This window comes from Orbicella faveolata, unplaced genomic scaffold, assembly GCF_042242905.1.
Source record: "Orbicella faveolata isolate gen_17 unplaced genomic scaffold, um_ofav_v1 contig_3, whole genome shotgun sequence".
Taxonomy (NCBI): Eukaryota; Metazoa; Cnidaria; class Anthozoa; order Scleractinia; family Merulinidae; genus Orbicella; species Orbicella faveolata.
In genome coordinates, this window is record NW_028301558.1 from 15,716,628 (window position 1) to 15,732,500 (window position 15,873).

At 39.9% G+C, this 15,873-nt stretch overlaps 2 protein-coding genes and 2 non-coding genes across 5 annotated transcripts in view; 2 read left to right on the forward strand and 2 right to left on the reverse strand.

Moving 5' to 3' along the window:
• LOC110041834 (transmembrane prolyl 4-hydroxylase-like) overlaps positions 1–6,868 on the forward strand; it is a 36,073-nt gene extending 29,205 nt beyond the window's left edge. For both annotated transcript variants that reach the window (XM_089297344.1, XM_020747158.2), the window contains exons 13-14: positions 4,563–4,653; positions 6,103–6,868. In XM_089297344.1, the coding sequence (XP_089153470.1) occupies positions 4,563–4,653; positions 6,103–6,384 (373 nt within the window). In that variant the 3' untranslated portion in view covers positions 6,385–6,868. The remainder of the gene's footprint in view (positions 1–4,562; positions 4,654–6,102) is intronic.
• On the reverse strand, positions 3,915–3,986 carry Trnae-cuc (transfer RNA glutamic acid (anticodon CUC)). Its single transcript has one exon. It is a non-coding gene; the product is annotated as a tRNA-Glu (tRNA).
• Positions 4,324–4,395, reverse strand: Trnae-cuc (transfer RNA glutamic acid (anticodon CUC)). Its single transcript has one exon. It is a non-coding gene; the product is annotated as a tRNA-Glu (tRNA).
• Positions 6,869–7,182: 314 nt separating the features above from the next.
• LOC110041855 (transmembrane prolyl 4-hydroxylase-like) overlaps positions 7,183–15,873 on the forward strand; it is a 10,546-nt gene continuing 1,855 nt past the window's right edge. The window contains exons 1-10 of the mRNA XM_020747181.2: positions 7,183–8,913; positions 11,954–12,035; positions 12,901–13,032; positions 13,495–13,586; positions 13,805–13,866; positions 14,014–14,051; positions 14,263–14,428; positions 14,679–14,736; positions 15,210–15,328; positions 15,730–15,820. Of these exons, the coding sequence (XP_020602840.2) occupies positions 8,710–8,913; positions 11,954–12,035; positions 12,901–13,032; positions 13,495–13,586; positions 13,805–13,866; positions 14,014–14,051; positions 14,263–14,428; positions 14,679–14,736; positions 15,210–15,328; positions 15,730–15,820 (1,044 nt within the window). The 5' untranslated portion in view covers positions 7,183–8,709. The remainder of the gene's footprint in view (positions 8,914–11,953; positions 12,036–12,900; positions 13,033–13,494; positions 13,587–13,804; positions 13,867–14,013; positions 14,052–14,262; positions 14,429–14,678; positions 14,737–15,209; positions 15,329–15,729; positions 15,821–15,873) is intronic.

Below are 15,873 nucleotides of genomic sequence, written 5' to 3' on the forward strand. Positions count from 1 at the left end.
TCAATTGTTAAGGAATTTTCTGTTCCTGAGGGAAAATGCGCAACGTTTCTCTTAATTGCTCGCACGATCGCAAACTATTGTAATGTCTAATTATTGCCGCGCTTTGGCGAGTAGAGGAGATGGAAAACAGTTAAATGTTTAATTAACCAGTTTGGAAAGAATTTGCGATTACTCTCCAAACGGCTGAACTGTTTCGTTATAAAATTTTAGCACGCCACACGGTGAAAACGCCATTTTCGACATCGTGTGCATCTCCTATGTCGTCATTTGGCTTTTACTGCCGGTTTTGTGGCGTTTTTCAAGCAGTATTTGACTCAGAAATATTGAATGTAAATGTCGGAACTGGGGAGAAACATGAAAACACTTTTACGCAATATTTTGGGTGACGAAATGGATGAGTGAATACTTGGGCGTCGGTTTTGGGTTTATCGTTAACCAATAAATAGCGAGCTCCGCGAGATTGATATGCTGTATATAAAAACGACAAGAAGGATTTTTTATTTTTTCGAACATTGGCCGGCTCGTTCTTGCTTCAATTCGCAAAGCGCTACGCTAAATTATTATTAAATAAAATCGAGAAGCGTGTACTTCAATGAGTTGATTTTTTTCTTTTGTATCGTACGACATCCATTCTTTTATTTTCAGCTCTGGCTTCTATCGCCGCGCGAGTCAAAAGCTTCAAATGCCGGATGTATATTTTTGGTTCAAACCAAACTCCAACTGCGAGAGCGTTGACAATGGCAATCAAGATCAAGTTTCTCTACGCTCTACGATTGGCTTAAACGATGAAATCAATTAATTAGATTTTGGAACACTTAATTAGATCAATGTTAGCGTCTGTAGCAACTATGGCTTCAAGCGGCGAGCCAAAAAATACTCTATGCGGGTCCTCATGTCTTCCCCATTACTATACGGCAATCGCTTGCATCTTCTTCTTCAGTATAGCTTAAGGATTTGAACACTTAAAGGCCATCGCCATCAATAACGTCATCGAACATGGTGAGTTGATACTCGGGGCTTTACCGCTCCAAACCAAGTAATTATTACAGTATTTCTCTTTCCATAGCTTCCAGTTCTCGATGATTTCGCTACTTAATTGATCTCAAATCTGAATGTTGCGGAGACAATGACATCTGGTGGAATAACATTGAAAATTGTGATGCTTTAGGCGGCGAGGCACCGGAAGTTGTTTTCGCTCGTAGGCATTCGTAGACGGTAGACGTTGTCGACGAATTTGAACTACCCTTTCGCTGCAATGTGTAATATTAGATTGCAGAGAGAACCTTTAATAAACGGACGTCCTCAATCAAGGCTTAATCTGGCTACTGTAACTCAAGATACACAAGGTGAACGCGTGTTTTAATATGTAACTGTACGTATAGCATAAATTACAAAGCTGTTACAGAACATAAGCGTGCATATAAAGAATGTTTGGCAAATTAGCATGTCCGCCATTTTGAATAATCAAATCCAGCCGGTGTCAGAAACGTTTGTCGAGTTTGGCTATGACGTCAGTGCTTTCTCATTGGCTGACAGCCAAGCCTTTTGTTCTTTCGCTTTATAAGTGCGACACCACCCGGATGGTTGGGCGGTCAGTTAACTCCACCGCAATATACACAGCTCTCTTAATCTCTCTTAAAGCAATACCTCCCCCTAAATATCCCCCCAATATCCCCTCACAGCCCGCATTTCATTAATCCCTTACATATACCTACACAGCCCACTTTTCATTAATCCCCCACACATACCTACACATCCTACATCTCATTAATCTCCTACATATACCTATACAGTCTGCATCTCATTTATCCCCCACATACCTACACAGCCTACATCTCAATTACCTTCACAGTTTTCATTTCAGTCAATCGTACCATGTGTCATTACTCATTATATCCAGTGGTTATCAATTCATGTAGAACCAAGTGGTCTTAAGATATCTCGGAATAAGTAAATTGACTATCGCTATTCAAATTATCCGCTCACTTGTAGCTTGCGAACAGGCTCCCGGTTGGGTTAAAGGGTTTTGTGCGAGCTAGCCTAGTGTGGTCTAAGGCGAGCGGGGAGAGCGAGGGGGAGCGCAATTCGCAGAATTCTTTTTTTCGCGCTGAACGACTCGCTTCGCTCGCCGGAGTGTTTTTCCGTCCCCGCCGGATTTTTTTTCGCCCTTGCTGGGAGCCTGTTCCCAGGCTAGTTCACTTGCCTTGTGTTCACCCGTTCGAACGGATACCGTGAGGAACGTTTTCGCTTGAGAGGTCACACATTTGCCGATGCATTTTTGTGGTTGAATCGGCAAAGTTCTTCTTTTAACGACGCTTTTAGGGTCTAGAAAGTTAAATTGACGATGTACTTAGTTCTCTTTACGTGACGTTTGATTGGTGAAAAAAAAATTCTCCGTGATGCGTGATTTTACAGAAAAATTCGGCGTGATGTGTGATTGGTACCCCACCTTTGCCACCCTCTGACGACATAAACTCTTAAGCGTCGAGTGTGTTGTTTCTTCTACTCTTGCGACGAAGAAAGCAAAGGCGACTTCCATGTAATAAAGAAGAAGAAAAACAAAATGTCTTTGGGCCAGGGATTTTTTGATGAAAGAAGAAGCCAAGGTGATTTTTTTTACAACCTCGTGGAGGAGCTGCGACTTGGAGATCGTGAATTTTACTTGACAATTGGATGTTTTTATTTCTGTCTTTAAAATCCCTGCACTCTTTTTCATACAATGTATTTTATAGTTCAGAACAACCTGGGAAAACATTTTATCAATATCAGCCGCGGCCTCCGCTATTTTGCTCAAATGCTCAGAGGCGGAAGAAACCTTTTTCAAGTTAAACTCAGGAGCTGTTATGCTTGAATATGCTTGTACTTGCACTTGTGCTTGCTTTGTTAATGGAAACCAGTCTTAGAGTAGAAAAAGTTCTTTTGCCCGGTGTAAAAACTAGAAATGAACATACGTAGACCTTTTACCAGCCTGATCTGTTTTTATTTTTGAAAGTGGCTAGCTAACTAAAGAATGTCCATTGTACAACAGTCGAACCTCCAGCTGCGACCACCTCCTTGTAAGCAACAACCTCTCCTCAGTTACCAGTTTCCCAAAACACCAAACGTCACCAAGTCAAATCACTATATTTGGAACCTAATGTAAGCGACCACCTTTCGTAAGCGACCGCGACCACTTTAATTTTAGAGCAAAATGTTCGAAACTTTCTTTTGTTTTTTACCTCCCGTAAGGGACCACTTGACAGATAATAGCGCTAAAATTGGATAATGAGGAGTTGCAGCTTATCAGAAACTATCCATGATACTCTGAATAAATACCCTTGGAAGGCTTAAACATTTTTGTGGGTATTAAAGGTTATTATATGGGTTTGGATGAGCACTGTCGCATGATGGTGTAAGTCTCTACAGTTACCATATGCTGATGAGCCAAAATTTTGACTTAATATCGGTCTAAGCTCTCTTAAGAAACCACCTCCAGTAAGCGACCACCCAGGCTTGACAGTTTGGGTGGTCGCTTTCGGGAGGTTCGGCTGTATTTAAGAAGATAATTAAAACGAGTTTCAAACAAAACGTCTCAAGGTCCAACTGTGAAGAGGGTCGAACTCATTCTCGTCCCTACAGCCCTTTTTGCTTCTCTTAGCCGGCGGGGCATGCCAAGGTACCACCAGCTGAGAGAAGTGAAAAGGGCCATGGGGACGAGAATAGGTCAAACTCTATTGAATCTTCTACAGGAGACTCCATTACTGGAAAGCCTTATCGATACGGGTATTTTTCCCCATGCATTTTTTTAACAGAGCGGAGGGGCCGGGGATGAACAATGACGCCATCATCATGTTTCAGTATTAGTGTCGATAAGCAATAAAAAATGAATATAAGCATTGAAAGGTTACCAAAAATTGGACTGGCCTACAGTAAATTTCCCACGCCGGGAATCGAACCCGGGCCGCGGCGGTGAGAGCGCCGAATCCTAACCACTAGACCACGTGGGATTGCTTAGGAAATTAAGCAAAAGAATCGACGTATTTTAGGTTCAGGTTGTTCGGCACATATGGCTGATAATTCAATAATGATGTAAACGGCTAAACAGTTAAGATGCTTTTGATAGCAAGCAAAGGACAGTTGCGAGAAACATTCTTTATCCCATCAAATTAGCTATGTTTGGTTTTATCTGTTCGTTTGGCCTGCCTGCATTGAGCGTTGTAATATCTGAAGCATGTATGCCTTTAGTTGTAAGTTTAATGCTGTTAAAATTCAAAAGTAATGTAGTATACTAATTCAAAATGCCGGCCGGCGAACTCAAAAAGAAATTTTTTTAAAAAATGGATGTTCCCACGCCGGGAATCGAACCCGGGCCGCGGCGGTGAGAGCGCCGAATCCTAACCACTAGACCACGTGGGAGACATTTAATTGATGGCCACGCTTACGCTTCAAACAATGCTATCGGATGAAGCAACAACAGATAAACGAAGATGTCCGATGTTCAGAGTTAAGCACAGGATGTCTTTTAGGTTGTCTTGATTTCCCTGGCAGCAGATTTTCAGACTTTTCTTTTCCACCTCCATTAGGATGGCGACAATTCTCTATTACCTGAATGATGTAGAAGAAGGAGGAGAAACGGCTTTTATTGTCGCTGATAACTCAACTCTAAATGAATCGGTGAGATCTGGTTGTGATTTAAGATCTTGCATGTTATCATAAATGAATTAAAATCATAAATTTACTCCTATTGTTGCCAAAGGGGTAATGATCTTCTATACCCCTCACTACGAGCTTCTTTACGCTTGACAAAGTGTCGTTCATTGAGAAAGATTAGAGACTAAGTGTACAAGAAAAAATGGCGTAAGGTGTTTATAACGTTAATGGCAGATCAACTGATGGACAATGAAATTTAATAGAAAGCTATTGGAGATTTACACACATGCACTATATTCATCCTAACAGAACGCAGTATTAGTACGAAAAAAGAGGCCTTTTATTTATGGTCCTAATTACCCATGACTTTAAAGATAATTTCCACTGTCCAGACATCACAAAATGTTGACATTTCGCAACTACTTACACAAAGTAAATTCAAAGTTTCAAGACAACCGCCATTATGGATGCGAAGCGGTCGAATCTTTATGCTTCGTTTTTCTCATATCGCTTGATGAAACAACTTCGCAGCTGTAAAAATTAGTGAAGCTGTTGGAAAAAGAATTTGAAAGGCCTCAAAGATACGGTATGTGCAGCGGTACGTAACGAATAACCCTACATCGATTCGCATTCCATTGAGTGAGATTTTTAACGCTTATAAGCATTAGGGAGCTGAGACTGCGCAGTACGGACTGGAAGTCATCTTTAAGAAAGGTAAATAGGCCCTTTGCAGCTGGGGTCACGTGACCAATTTTTTCCTAAAAAATTTTTGTATTATGGACTATAACTTAAAGAATGCCAGAAATGGAAAGAGCGCATCGAAAATACCAAAGAGGCCAAGTTTGAGGCCCCAGGAAAAAACGAGTAAGTTTATACCATAGTTTGAATTTTCGGAAAATTTAGAGGATTCGTATGGAAAATGTTGCTGAAGAGCAAGGTCTTGCTCTCCAGCAACATTTTTCCATACAAATCTTCTTATTCTTTCAAAAATTCAGACCATCATAAAATCTCATTCTCTGGTGATGGGGGCCTCAAACTTGGCCATTTTGATATTTTCGACATGCTTTTTCCATTTCTGGCATTCGTTAAGTTATAGCCCATAATTTTATGAAAAGTAGGTCACGTGATGGCTTAGCTGCAAAGGGCCTATTGGTGGTTTCAAAATGCTGAGTACCGCACGAAGATGGAAGCAGTCTCTGACGGAAAACAGTACATGCAGGACGACTAATAAAGCTGTATTTTGTTATCTCAGTCAATCCTCTCTAGCATTTATCTTCTTTTTAGCAAACTAAGGTAAAGACTGAGAAGGATTTTAAGTCGTAAAGATTGGAAATAAGTTTTCCTTTCGGTATAGAGGGGCGTTCCTAGTCCTGAAGCTAAGAAAAGTCAGAAGTAGAGATATGCACGGTGGCTCTGGCAACAGTGTGACTAAGGCTAATTAAAATAAGCAAAGAGTGTTTTTGAATTCACCAGATGCTGATATCGAAACGAGGTAAAGAAGGCGACCCTTTCAATCTAAGTAACTACTGCCAGGAAGCCAATCTGGTGATTGCACCTAAACGAGGCACAGCGATTATGTGGTATAATCACCTCCTTGACTCCAACAGCGAGTGGCTTGGGGAGAGAGACCCGTACACTCTGCATGGAGGCTGTGACGTCAGACGAGGAAGCAAGTGGATCGCCAATCACTGGATAACAACACCTTATAAGTCCAACCAGCATCTTCCAAGTATATATCGCAGAGGAAAACGTTGAGGAGCTCCGATTTTCAGTAAACGGTGATCAAACGTTTTGTTACATCTCCTATAAAACGACGCGCTCATGTTGCCAATCGGCGAATTCAAACAAGAAGAAGGAGAAACTTTCTTTACAGAGTCAAACGATTGTCAAGGCACTGGAATTGCTATTTTGACAATAATTTCGACGAGAGGAATTTTCCGGTAAACTTGACAATACTAAAGTGGTTTCCGCTTGAATGTCGAAAATAATTCGTATTGGACTGGTTTTGCATTACATGTGTAGCACTAAAATTCGCACCACATTCTCATCCAATATGGAAAAAAACCATACATGCCGTTCGAGTTTGATTGCTTTATGGGAATGTTTGATCATTTGCCATGGGCTGTCCTCAGAATAATGGATTTGGTTGTGTTTTTACGACGCTCAATTGAAAAACGGTTTTGGAGTGTTTTAATAAAAAAGTGTATCAGACCTATTATTACTGATACGAAAACTGCAACGTTTCGAAGTCATCTTGAATGCAGCATCTAGTAGAGAAAGAAGATAACGGTCGAGATTTTAGTATATAGCGTGAAAGGTGCAAAAGTATATTAAAGTGTACCACGGAGTAATAAGAGTTCATAAGTGGCAACAGTTAAACGCGTACGGAATAAACTTAGATAAATACTTTCGCACGAGTTGAGTCCCTCTGTGTTTTGAGCTTTATTTATTTATTTTTTTTTCAAAAATAAAAAAAAATGTTTCGTGAATTAAACAGTGCAGTTTTCCTTGGCACTATTTTTTTTAACACGAAAAACATCAGTAGACAGGTCAGGCCACTTGACACGGTTACCTTGTTTTAAGTGCTTGCCAATAGCAGAGGTTCTATGCTCTTCGATGCGCTGGTAAAGATGACGAGTGATATAACAAACGTAATCTGCATCGCACAGATCACATTTGAAATTACAAACAACAACCTATCATTTCTTCTTCAAAAAATACATCGACACATTGCCTAGAGGGCATACTAAACATATCCCATTCCTGTCCCTAAACTCTCTCTTCCCCGCTCTATATAATTTTTATTATATAGGGGTTGAACCCTGGCGGCGGAGGAGAGAGTACCAAGGCAAAAGAGAAAATTGCTTTGGTCAAGGGTAAATTGCATACGCACAATCAGAACTAGCCAATCAGAAAGTGGCGTGGACGCGCGCGCTTTATGATTTACATCGACAAATTTCCAATAAATTGATTTCCTGAGGGCACGCCAAGTCCCATTTAGAAACTTTCATTTAGAGACTATCAACAGTTGCTCGCTGTGAAAAACTTAACTCTCCGTGAACTGTTATGGTACAACCAAAGGGAACCAACAGGAATTCGTAGTATTTTCCTTCATCAGTCAAATATTATTTTTACAAAAACTGTAGAAATTCTCGCGATCTCGTTGGTTAATTTCCATTGACAATGAGCGGACAGACACATTAATTTATAATTTATCGGATGCGTCAACGAGTGAGAGCGGACAATTTGACAATGAATTTCGTCATAACATTGTCAAAGTAGTCTGCGGATCCACAGCTATTTTGACAAAGTTATGACGAAATTCATGATCAATAACAGGACAGACGCATGAAGAACTGACGTCAATTTGTTAATTTACGTTGTTCTGAGATTTCAGTCCGTCATTTTATTCATTGCTAAAAAGCAATTTAATATATCTATATATCTTGTCCCTTTTTTAACTTTCGCCCCATGCCGCGACTCTAGTGCTGGAGTATTCTTTCATCCTTGGATGGGTGGTCTACCTATTTCACCTGTTTTACGCATAAATTTCCGTCTCTGACTTTGTGTTAAATAGTCATCCTACTGGATAAAGTATTTATTGATTTTTCTACATGTGAATGGTAGAACGTATCGGGATAATGCACACTTTAATTTTCTGCGTGAGACAAGGAAATATTAGACGTCTGGGCGCAGGTTATGGATGGGTTGTTGAAGCAAAAACCCTAAGAACGAGGATGTGGACAGATGCGTTCACTGCCGCAAGAACAGCCCGCGCAGAAGGCCAAGAAATCAAGCGTGCAAATAATAAGGCCACATATCGACAGAGCCTGCTCGCAGCTAACATAAGATCTCAACTAACGTAAGAACTATCGGGTCTTCGTAATCTTCTCAGCTGAAGCAAAAATGAACAAGAACAAGTTTCCCGTCATTGACAAAGTAACCACAAGTAACCATCATGATAACAACCGGTGGGTAGGACTGAATGTATCTAATAATTGATAACTGGGAATACCATGTAGGGAACTTAAACGGATAACATCTGTATCGGTCGTATCATTTTGTCAAAGCTCTAAACATATGAATCTCGACAGAATTTCACTTGTATCTTTTTTATTCAATTTGATTCAGTTTTGCAGCTTAGAGGGTAACGCGCGTAAGAACAAACGGCCGTTTGCCACACCGTGTTTCGAGGAAGGCGAGAATCTCTCCACATGTTCGAGTCTAGATGACTCGTGTGAGAATGCCAATGGCTTCAAGCTTATTCGCTTGCAAGGCTTAAAGGTAAGTGGAGGACTTGAATATAATTTACTTAATCGACTAGGAAATCACACGATAACCAGTTTTTTCACGAGCGCTCTGTTGGTTCTTAGTAGATAAAATTATAGGTATGCTTCGTTATGCCGGCCTTGTTATTCCTTTACCATTGAGAAATATCTAAATAACCATACTGTAACATTATCGAGCAAAAATAAGGGACCGTTCATTTTTTATAAGGTAGGGGGGGCTGGTGGGATTTGGGGGGGGGGGCCATGCGAAAAAAAATGGCTTTCGAGGGGGGGGCCATCCCAAAAAAATAAGGGAAAAAGGGGGGGTCACGTGAAATATTTTAGTAAAACTTTAAAATGGCATAATGTTTGAATATCAAAAAAATTGCTATAGAATAAACATAGAAGGCAGGATACACATTTATTACAAACTTTCCTTCTGCTTTAAAAAAACGTTTGGCGACAAAAAGCATTTGTAGCTACTGAAAAGAAGTATTTAACACTGTTATTTTCGAATGCAACTTTCACCGGCACTCATCTTCATCTCCGCTGTCGTCGAGTTCTTCGTCGCCGCTTGTGCTGCTATGGGAGTCTCTTTCACCAATGCTGCAAGAAGCAGCAATGCTTTCCGTCAGAGTGTACTCTTCAGGGTACATGAAGGTGTAAACATAATCTCTGACTTCCCGCTCAAGGTTGGTGGTGATTCTGCTTCTTGCAGCATTGGTGAAATAATTCCCTTCCAAGAGCTGGGCGATGTATGGCCCATCTCTTCTAAATATCGACGTGGCAACATCCTCAACTTTAAGACACTCTTCCGGGACGGCCGTTCTAGGAGGGTACACAAGGCATTGTGGAAGATCATTTCCTAGCGGGTTTCCAACACAGATTCCATAAACTCGTTGGACGTTGTTTTCAGTCCGCGTCCTCTTTCTTTCATTTGACTTTCTGCGGTTTTCTTTTTTCCTTCTCCTTTTGTTGATGTGCTGTTTGAGTATGCCTTTGAATATGCTGTTATAATTGCTCTTCTTATTTTCTAGTTCTTCCATGTCCTGCGTGACCTTCGTCAACTTAGCTTCTGTACATTTGATCTGTTTTACATTAAAACTGTGGGCAAATTCTTCGCCCTGCTTTAAAGCAAGCCCATTGGACTGAAAGAGTGTGGAATCGTGTTCCTTAACATCTTTCAATATGACATTCAACTTTTCCACCATTGCTCTGTGCTCTTTGATGGAGAAGTTCAGTTTTCTTCCATCACTGGGCTTCAACTGGTGCCCTTGCATGGAAAACTCACTCGCCCTTTCTGAACAGCCATCCGCACCTAGAAAAATTGCTTCTTTTGCATGTAAGATATCAAACTGCCTGGATCGTTCAGCTGTAAACCTTTTCTTAAACGACTCGTCGCTTTCGCCATTATTGCGCATTTTGGAATGAGCCTCTTTCATGATGCTCATGTAGTAATGCGCTCTTTCCCCGATTGGATTAACAATATAAAGAAGAAAGAGCATGGAAGTGGCAGGCTGGTTTTATCTGACCCAGAGAGCGTTGCTCTATTTGCAGATAAGTTTATTGTCAAATCGAAGTTTGTGGTGGATTATCTTCAGCATCTTGAAGTGCTGGAATTTAAAAAGAAAAAGAGAGCAGAAGAAAAGGCAAAGTTAAGTAGGGAGTAGGATTATCCTTGGACTGAGTTGTGCGAAGATCTAACCAAGCTTAAAAAGCTACGTGTTCCAGAACTAAACAAGTACTCAAACCACCACAGGCTGAAGCAGCATTTGAAAAGCAGCAAGAGTGAGAAAGTAAAGGCAATTGTAAGACATTCATGCTTGCAGCAGAAGAGTCCTCTCAGAGCTGGCCAACCAACACTGAGAAATGCCAGGACATTGACACAAAGTGACAACAGGGCAAGTGCTGACAGCAGTGAAACGGATGAAAGTGACAATGATGAGTATGACAGTGATGCCATTGACTCTGGGGGGAGAAGATGACTCAAGTGACGTCATTCTTACATGCATCAATTCAGATGAGGAAGATGCCAATGAGAGGCCAAATGCCACACGCTCAGGGCTAGGAGATCCGAAATTGACTTCTCTTTCTTTTGATTTGTTTTTTAAACAACAGCTCTCTGTCGTATAGAGATTGTAAATATTGTCTTCATAGTGAGCACAATAACGTGAAGTAGGGGGATAATAGAGAAATATTAAAAAAGTTGAAATCTAAATATTGTTTGTTCAATTTTTTTTTGGGGGGGGGTCATCCCAAATAAATGACCGCTATAAGGGGGGGCCATGTGAAAAAATTGGTAAGCTGAGGGGGGGTCATGCGATTTTTAAATGGTGCTTCCCAAATCCCACCAGCCCCCCCTCCCTCACAAAAAATGAACGGTCCCTAACATGAAAAACGGGCAAGTTAAACAATGTGATCAGCTGGTTATATTATCTAAGACCTGCTAGATTTGCTAATAGGAAAAGTGTCTTTCATAAGAAAATGCCCTTGCTTCGTGATGAAGAACGTTGTGAAAAGCCACGTGTTTGTATTTATCTGATCCCTTGCAACTGAAAGTAGATTTGAGCGCTAAGAAAGAAATGCAGTAAGGCAATTGCAGGTTATGATATAAACAACCAAAACGAAACAAAGCGATTGCCATAATTCACCAGAGGAAATTAGTTTAAAGCGGTTTCGACAAATGTTTTGCCACGAATTAAGAGTAATAGTGTCCACGACAATGCCGATTGGTGTTATGGGTAGTTAGTTTGTCGTTACTTGATTAATTAAGGTTCACGGAGTTTCATTATAAAGGAAGGAGAAATCGTGAAGACACGTGTTTGTTCTGTTTCCTTATTCTATCACACTAAAACACCCTGAACTTCATGCTATAATTTCAAATTCGATGTTGTCTGTCAGTTAGTCGTATAAGCGCGATTAATTCCACTCGGTATCTACAAGACATCCGATTACATCTTGGTGTCTCCTAGATTATATAAAAAAAAACTTGGTAAACTCGATCATTCCCCTTTGCTGCTCTGTTATAAAATTATATTTACTTGCATAAATTACAGACAGGACACGTGAGATGGGTGGAACTAGAAGAAGGGAGAAGTTACAAATTAATCACCAGAGCAATGAAACCTTTACTGTTCGGTGAGTGATAATCATTCTTATGTGCTGTTTAAACCTCGCTCAAGCAAGGGTTTCCAACTTGTTGATAAGCATAGGGCACTGTAAGATAGACTTAAGATGTCGATGAAGGGCTAATGCTCAGTCAGCTGTTCCAAATCTTCGACAGCGGTAAATTTAGCTTAATAATGATATTTTAACGGGAAGCTTTCTCACCCGTAGGTGATCTACAGAAAGGTCCCGATCCAAAATAGCTTTATCAGCTTCGAGTTAACAAACATTTAACATAATCTCCACGGGGTTGTGTTCCATTTACCCATATCGTAGAACATACCGGTTGGAAACAGTGTGGCCTGTAGACTTCGAGAAATTCATTTAAGAAAGTCTGCTGGAATTCCGGCCTAATTATAACGATTGTTCGATTGCGGTTAGTTTTTAAAAAGAAGGAAATTATCGTGACGCAAGGATCACATCACAAAGAATGAGTTTTCTGTCAAGAACTAGTGTTAAACTTCCCAAGTCACTTACTCAGCTCTAACGTTAAAACCCGCTGGTCCCAGAGGTTTTCTTTCTTCTTCTCTACTGTGACCTTACCGTTGCGAGAATTTAATGCTCAATTATTTCTATGAGGTGGCCCCACTAGCTATCATGGCTGTTGTCTGTATATATTTAACAAGACGACAAGTCCAAGACTTGGCCAATTGACAACTAATTGACAACGTTGAATACAATTACATGTAATACCATTATCGGGATCGATGAGGTCGCGACTCATAGAGGGATCTGCGCATTGAGAATAGAGAAGTACAAGCAAACCGAAGGGAGCTGGTTATGGGCTGCTCGGTATAAAATGTCCGGGTGATAATTTTACTTTGTTTCTCCAATCCAGAGATTCCTGACTTTTTAACCGATGAAGAGTGCAAACACGTGATTTCACTTGCAAAGGAAACAGGCCTTAGCACGAGTAAAGTTGGACGCCAGTTGCATGAGAAGGACCTGGACGAGGTCATGAAAGAAGCTGGTAGGTACCGCAATCTTATTGAATGACTGGAATTAGTCATCCTGTGCATGGATAAAAAAAAGGGGTGCCGATGAACATGCCATTATCAGCAGGTCGAAATGAAGCCCGATTTAAGTCTGTGGCTGATTGTATTCGCTGGCTAGTCAAAATCAAAGGTCTTGAAGTTGTGCTAAAATTAAATGGTAACTACAAGTGGCCTTAACTAAGTTATTTAACCGAAGAGGCCAGGTCAGTCCAAAAATAAGGTGATGTAACAATGTCGATTTTCACTGACATTTTAGTGCCACCTCTTCCAAGGTTTCTTAACGGGAATGATACCCTTTGTTCGCTATTTTATGTGCAGGAAAGTGATACATATTAGTAAAGGTACTCGTGCTATTCCAAAAAAATGATATATGGCACTAAGCGAGAAGCTTCAAGCCTGTAACTTGCCCCTAATTTACAGAATTTTTTTTTTGTAAGACAGTAACTCAACTCTTGACCAGAAGGACTATTTTGCTCGAGACTTCGCCTTATGGGATACAAGCAAAGATGGCGTCATTGACATTCAAGAGGTAAGGATACGAATCACGGAATACAGCAAAGAAACAATTGTCAAACAGAATCACCTTAACTAGTTTTGTGCCCATAACATTTTAGTTGTATTAGCGACATGCTCTATTACTTCAACAGTGGTAAACGACATAACAACTCAAAATTAGAATGGGAATATCGTCGTCACCACAACATGTGCATGCATATATAGTAGTACTCCCTGTTTTTCATTTTACAGATCGAGAAATTTGCTCAGAAATATTACACTTTGCACTTAAAGCATGAAGAAATAATCGAAATGTGAGTGCTATTGTATTAACTCTTAAATATTTTTCATGTGTGATTTCATGATTTTTTTTTACTTTTATTAATTTATATTAATTTTTTTTGGTTTGAAATGAACTCATATATATTAAATTGAAATATGAAATGATCTCTCTCTTGAAGGTTAAGACGCTCAGGAATAGCGGGTAAACAAAAGGAAGGTAAATAAATAAACGAAAGCAAAACAAAAGTGTTTAAGTTCAATTCCCTGATCGCTGAAATGATTTTAAAAGCCATTCCCTTCCTAAAATTCCATGATGTATATATTTTGTATCATTATATTAGTCTCAAATAAAAAACTGCTCACGTATAGTTTACATTGTAACACTTTTTACGAAAGACTTGATTTTATATTTATTTGCTTGCCTCCAGGGAGCATAACGGCTTCACTTTTCAGTGATTGGAACATAAAGAAATTTCTTTCATACATGGTGTTTTTGAAGACTTCGAGTCCCCGCCATAAATTTCGCTTTAGCGACACTGCGTGGCTACGACAAGACAAGAGCGCTGACCATATTCTAAGACGCCTTCATGAAAGGTATGTATGTAAAACACGCTTCAGAAGTTTCCTGGAATAATTTCATAATTTTGCCAGGAGGTCAGATAATCTGAAAATGCGTCCGGCTGTTAAATTATGTGAGGCAATGTTGTGCTCGTTGTCACTCATATAGTCCAGAAACCAAACTCAAAATTGACCAGTTGTTCTAACTGCATAATTCAATTTAGTGTCATTACTTTATTTTTTAAAGTAGGTTTTAATTTATGAAAAGAAACTGATTTGGTTGCAGAATAGTCAAGTTAACAAAGCTCCCTAGGAAAATTCTTCAGGGCAGCGAATCAATGCAGGTATACGTAATGTTCATGAATTACCTCTCCTGAATACATATGTATGGCCAGCCTTATTACTATTTGCTTGCAATTAATTTATGACACTGACCAAAACCCACAGGAAAGTACTACTATACAGTTAGCGCTTGCATAATTATATGACATGATATGACATGACATGATATAACATGATATGATATGACATGATATGACATGATATGACATGACATGACATGACATGATATGACATGACATGACATGACATGACATGATATGACATGACATGACATGACTTGACATGACATAATATGGCATGATATGACATGACATGACATGACATATGATATGATGCAAATTAGGAGTAACGAACGCCTGATTGGAAAAAAAATGGCGCTAGTTTTTTGAGCCAATCATGTTGCTTAGTTGATGCAAAATCAATTACTTTTCAACACTCAAAATAAAACCGTTCTATAACCTGGTTTATTTTGTAGGTTGTTCGTTACCAAACATTTGGTCATTACCATGCTCACTACGACTCCGGTCTTGAACCCGATGTTCCTTGCTGTCATCAAAACCCCTCATTAAAACCACCACAATGTCGTCTTTGCAGGTAAGCTGATAACATAAGCAGCTAGTTAAGGCTGGCTTTCACTAACTCAGGAGCATAAGCCGACACACGCAGACGCAGTAAGGTGTTGATAACCATAGCCAACTACAAAAGGTGCTACATAACGACAAAATACTTCACCTAGCTATGCTGCTTATACTTACTTGAACTCTTTCAGGGGTAAAAACTGACTAAACAACTGGCACGCTATTTCAGACTTTTAGCTAGAAACGTTTTCCTTGGCAGAACATTTTTAGAAGATGCGCGATGCATGATGCGCAGCGAAAAGTAAGAAAAGATCGACTACTGTTCAGGCTATATCCAAACTGCGTTAGACCTGTCTCAGTCCGAAGTGCTCACTGAATCAGTTGTGACGAACTCTTCTGCAATTGCTGCGTCCGCAGGTTCATCACAATTCTTTATTATCTCAATGACTTCGAAGAAGGTGGGGAAACGGCATTTCCAGTGGCAGACAATTCTACTATCTCTTTGAAGGTAAGAAGATTTAAGACACTTTCATACTAGTTCTATGCCAATCATATTTATCA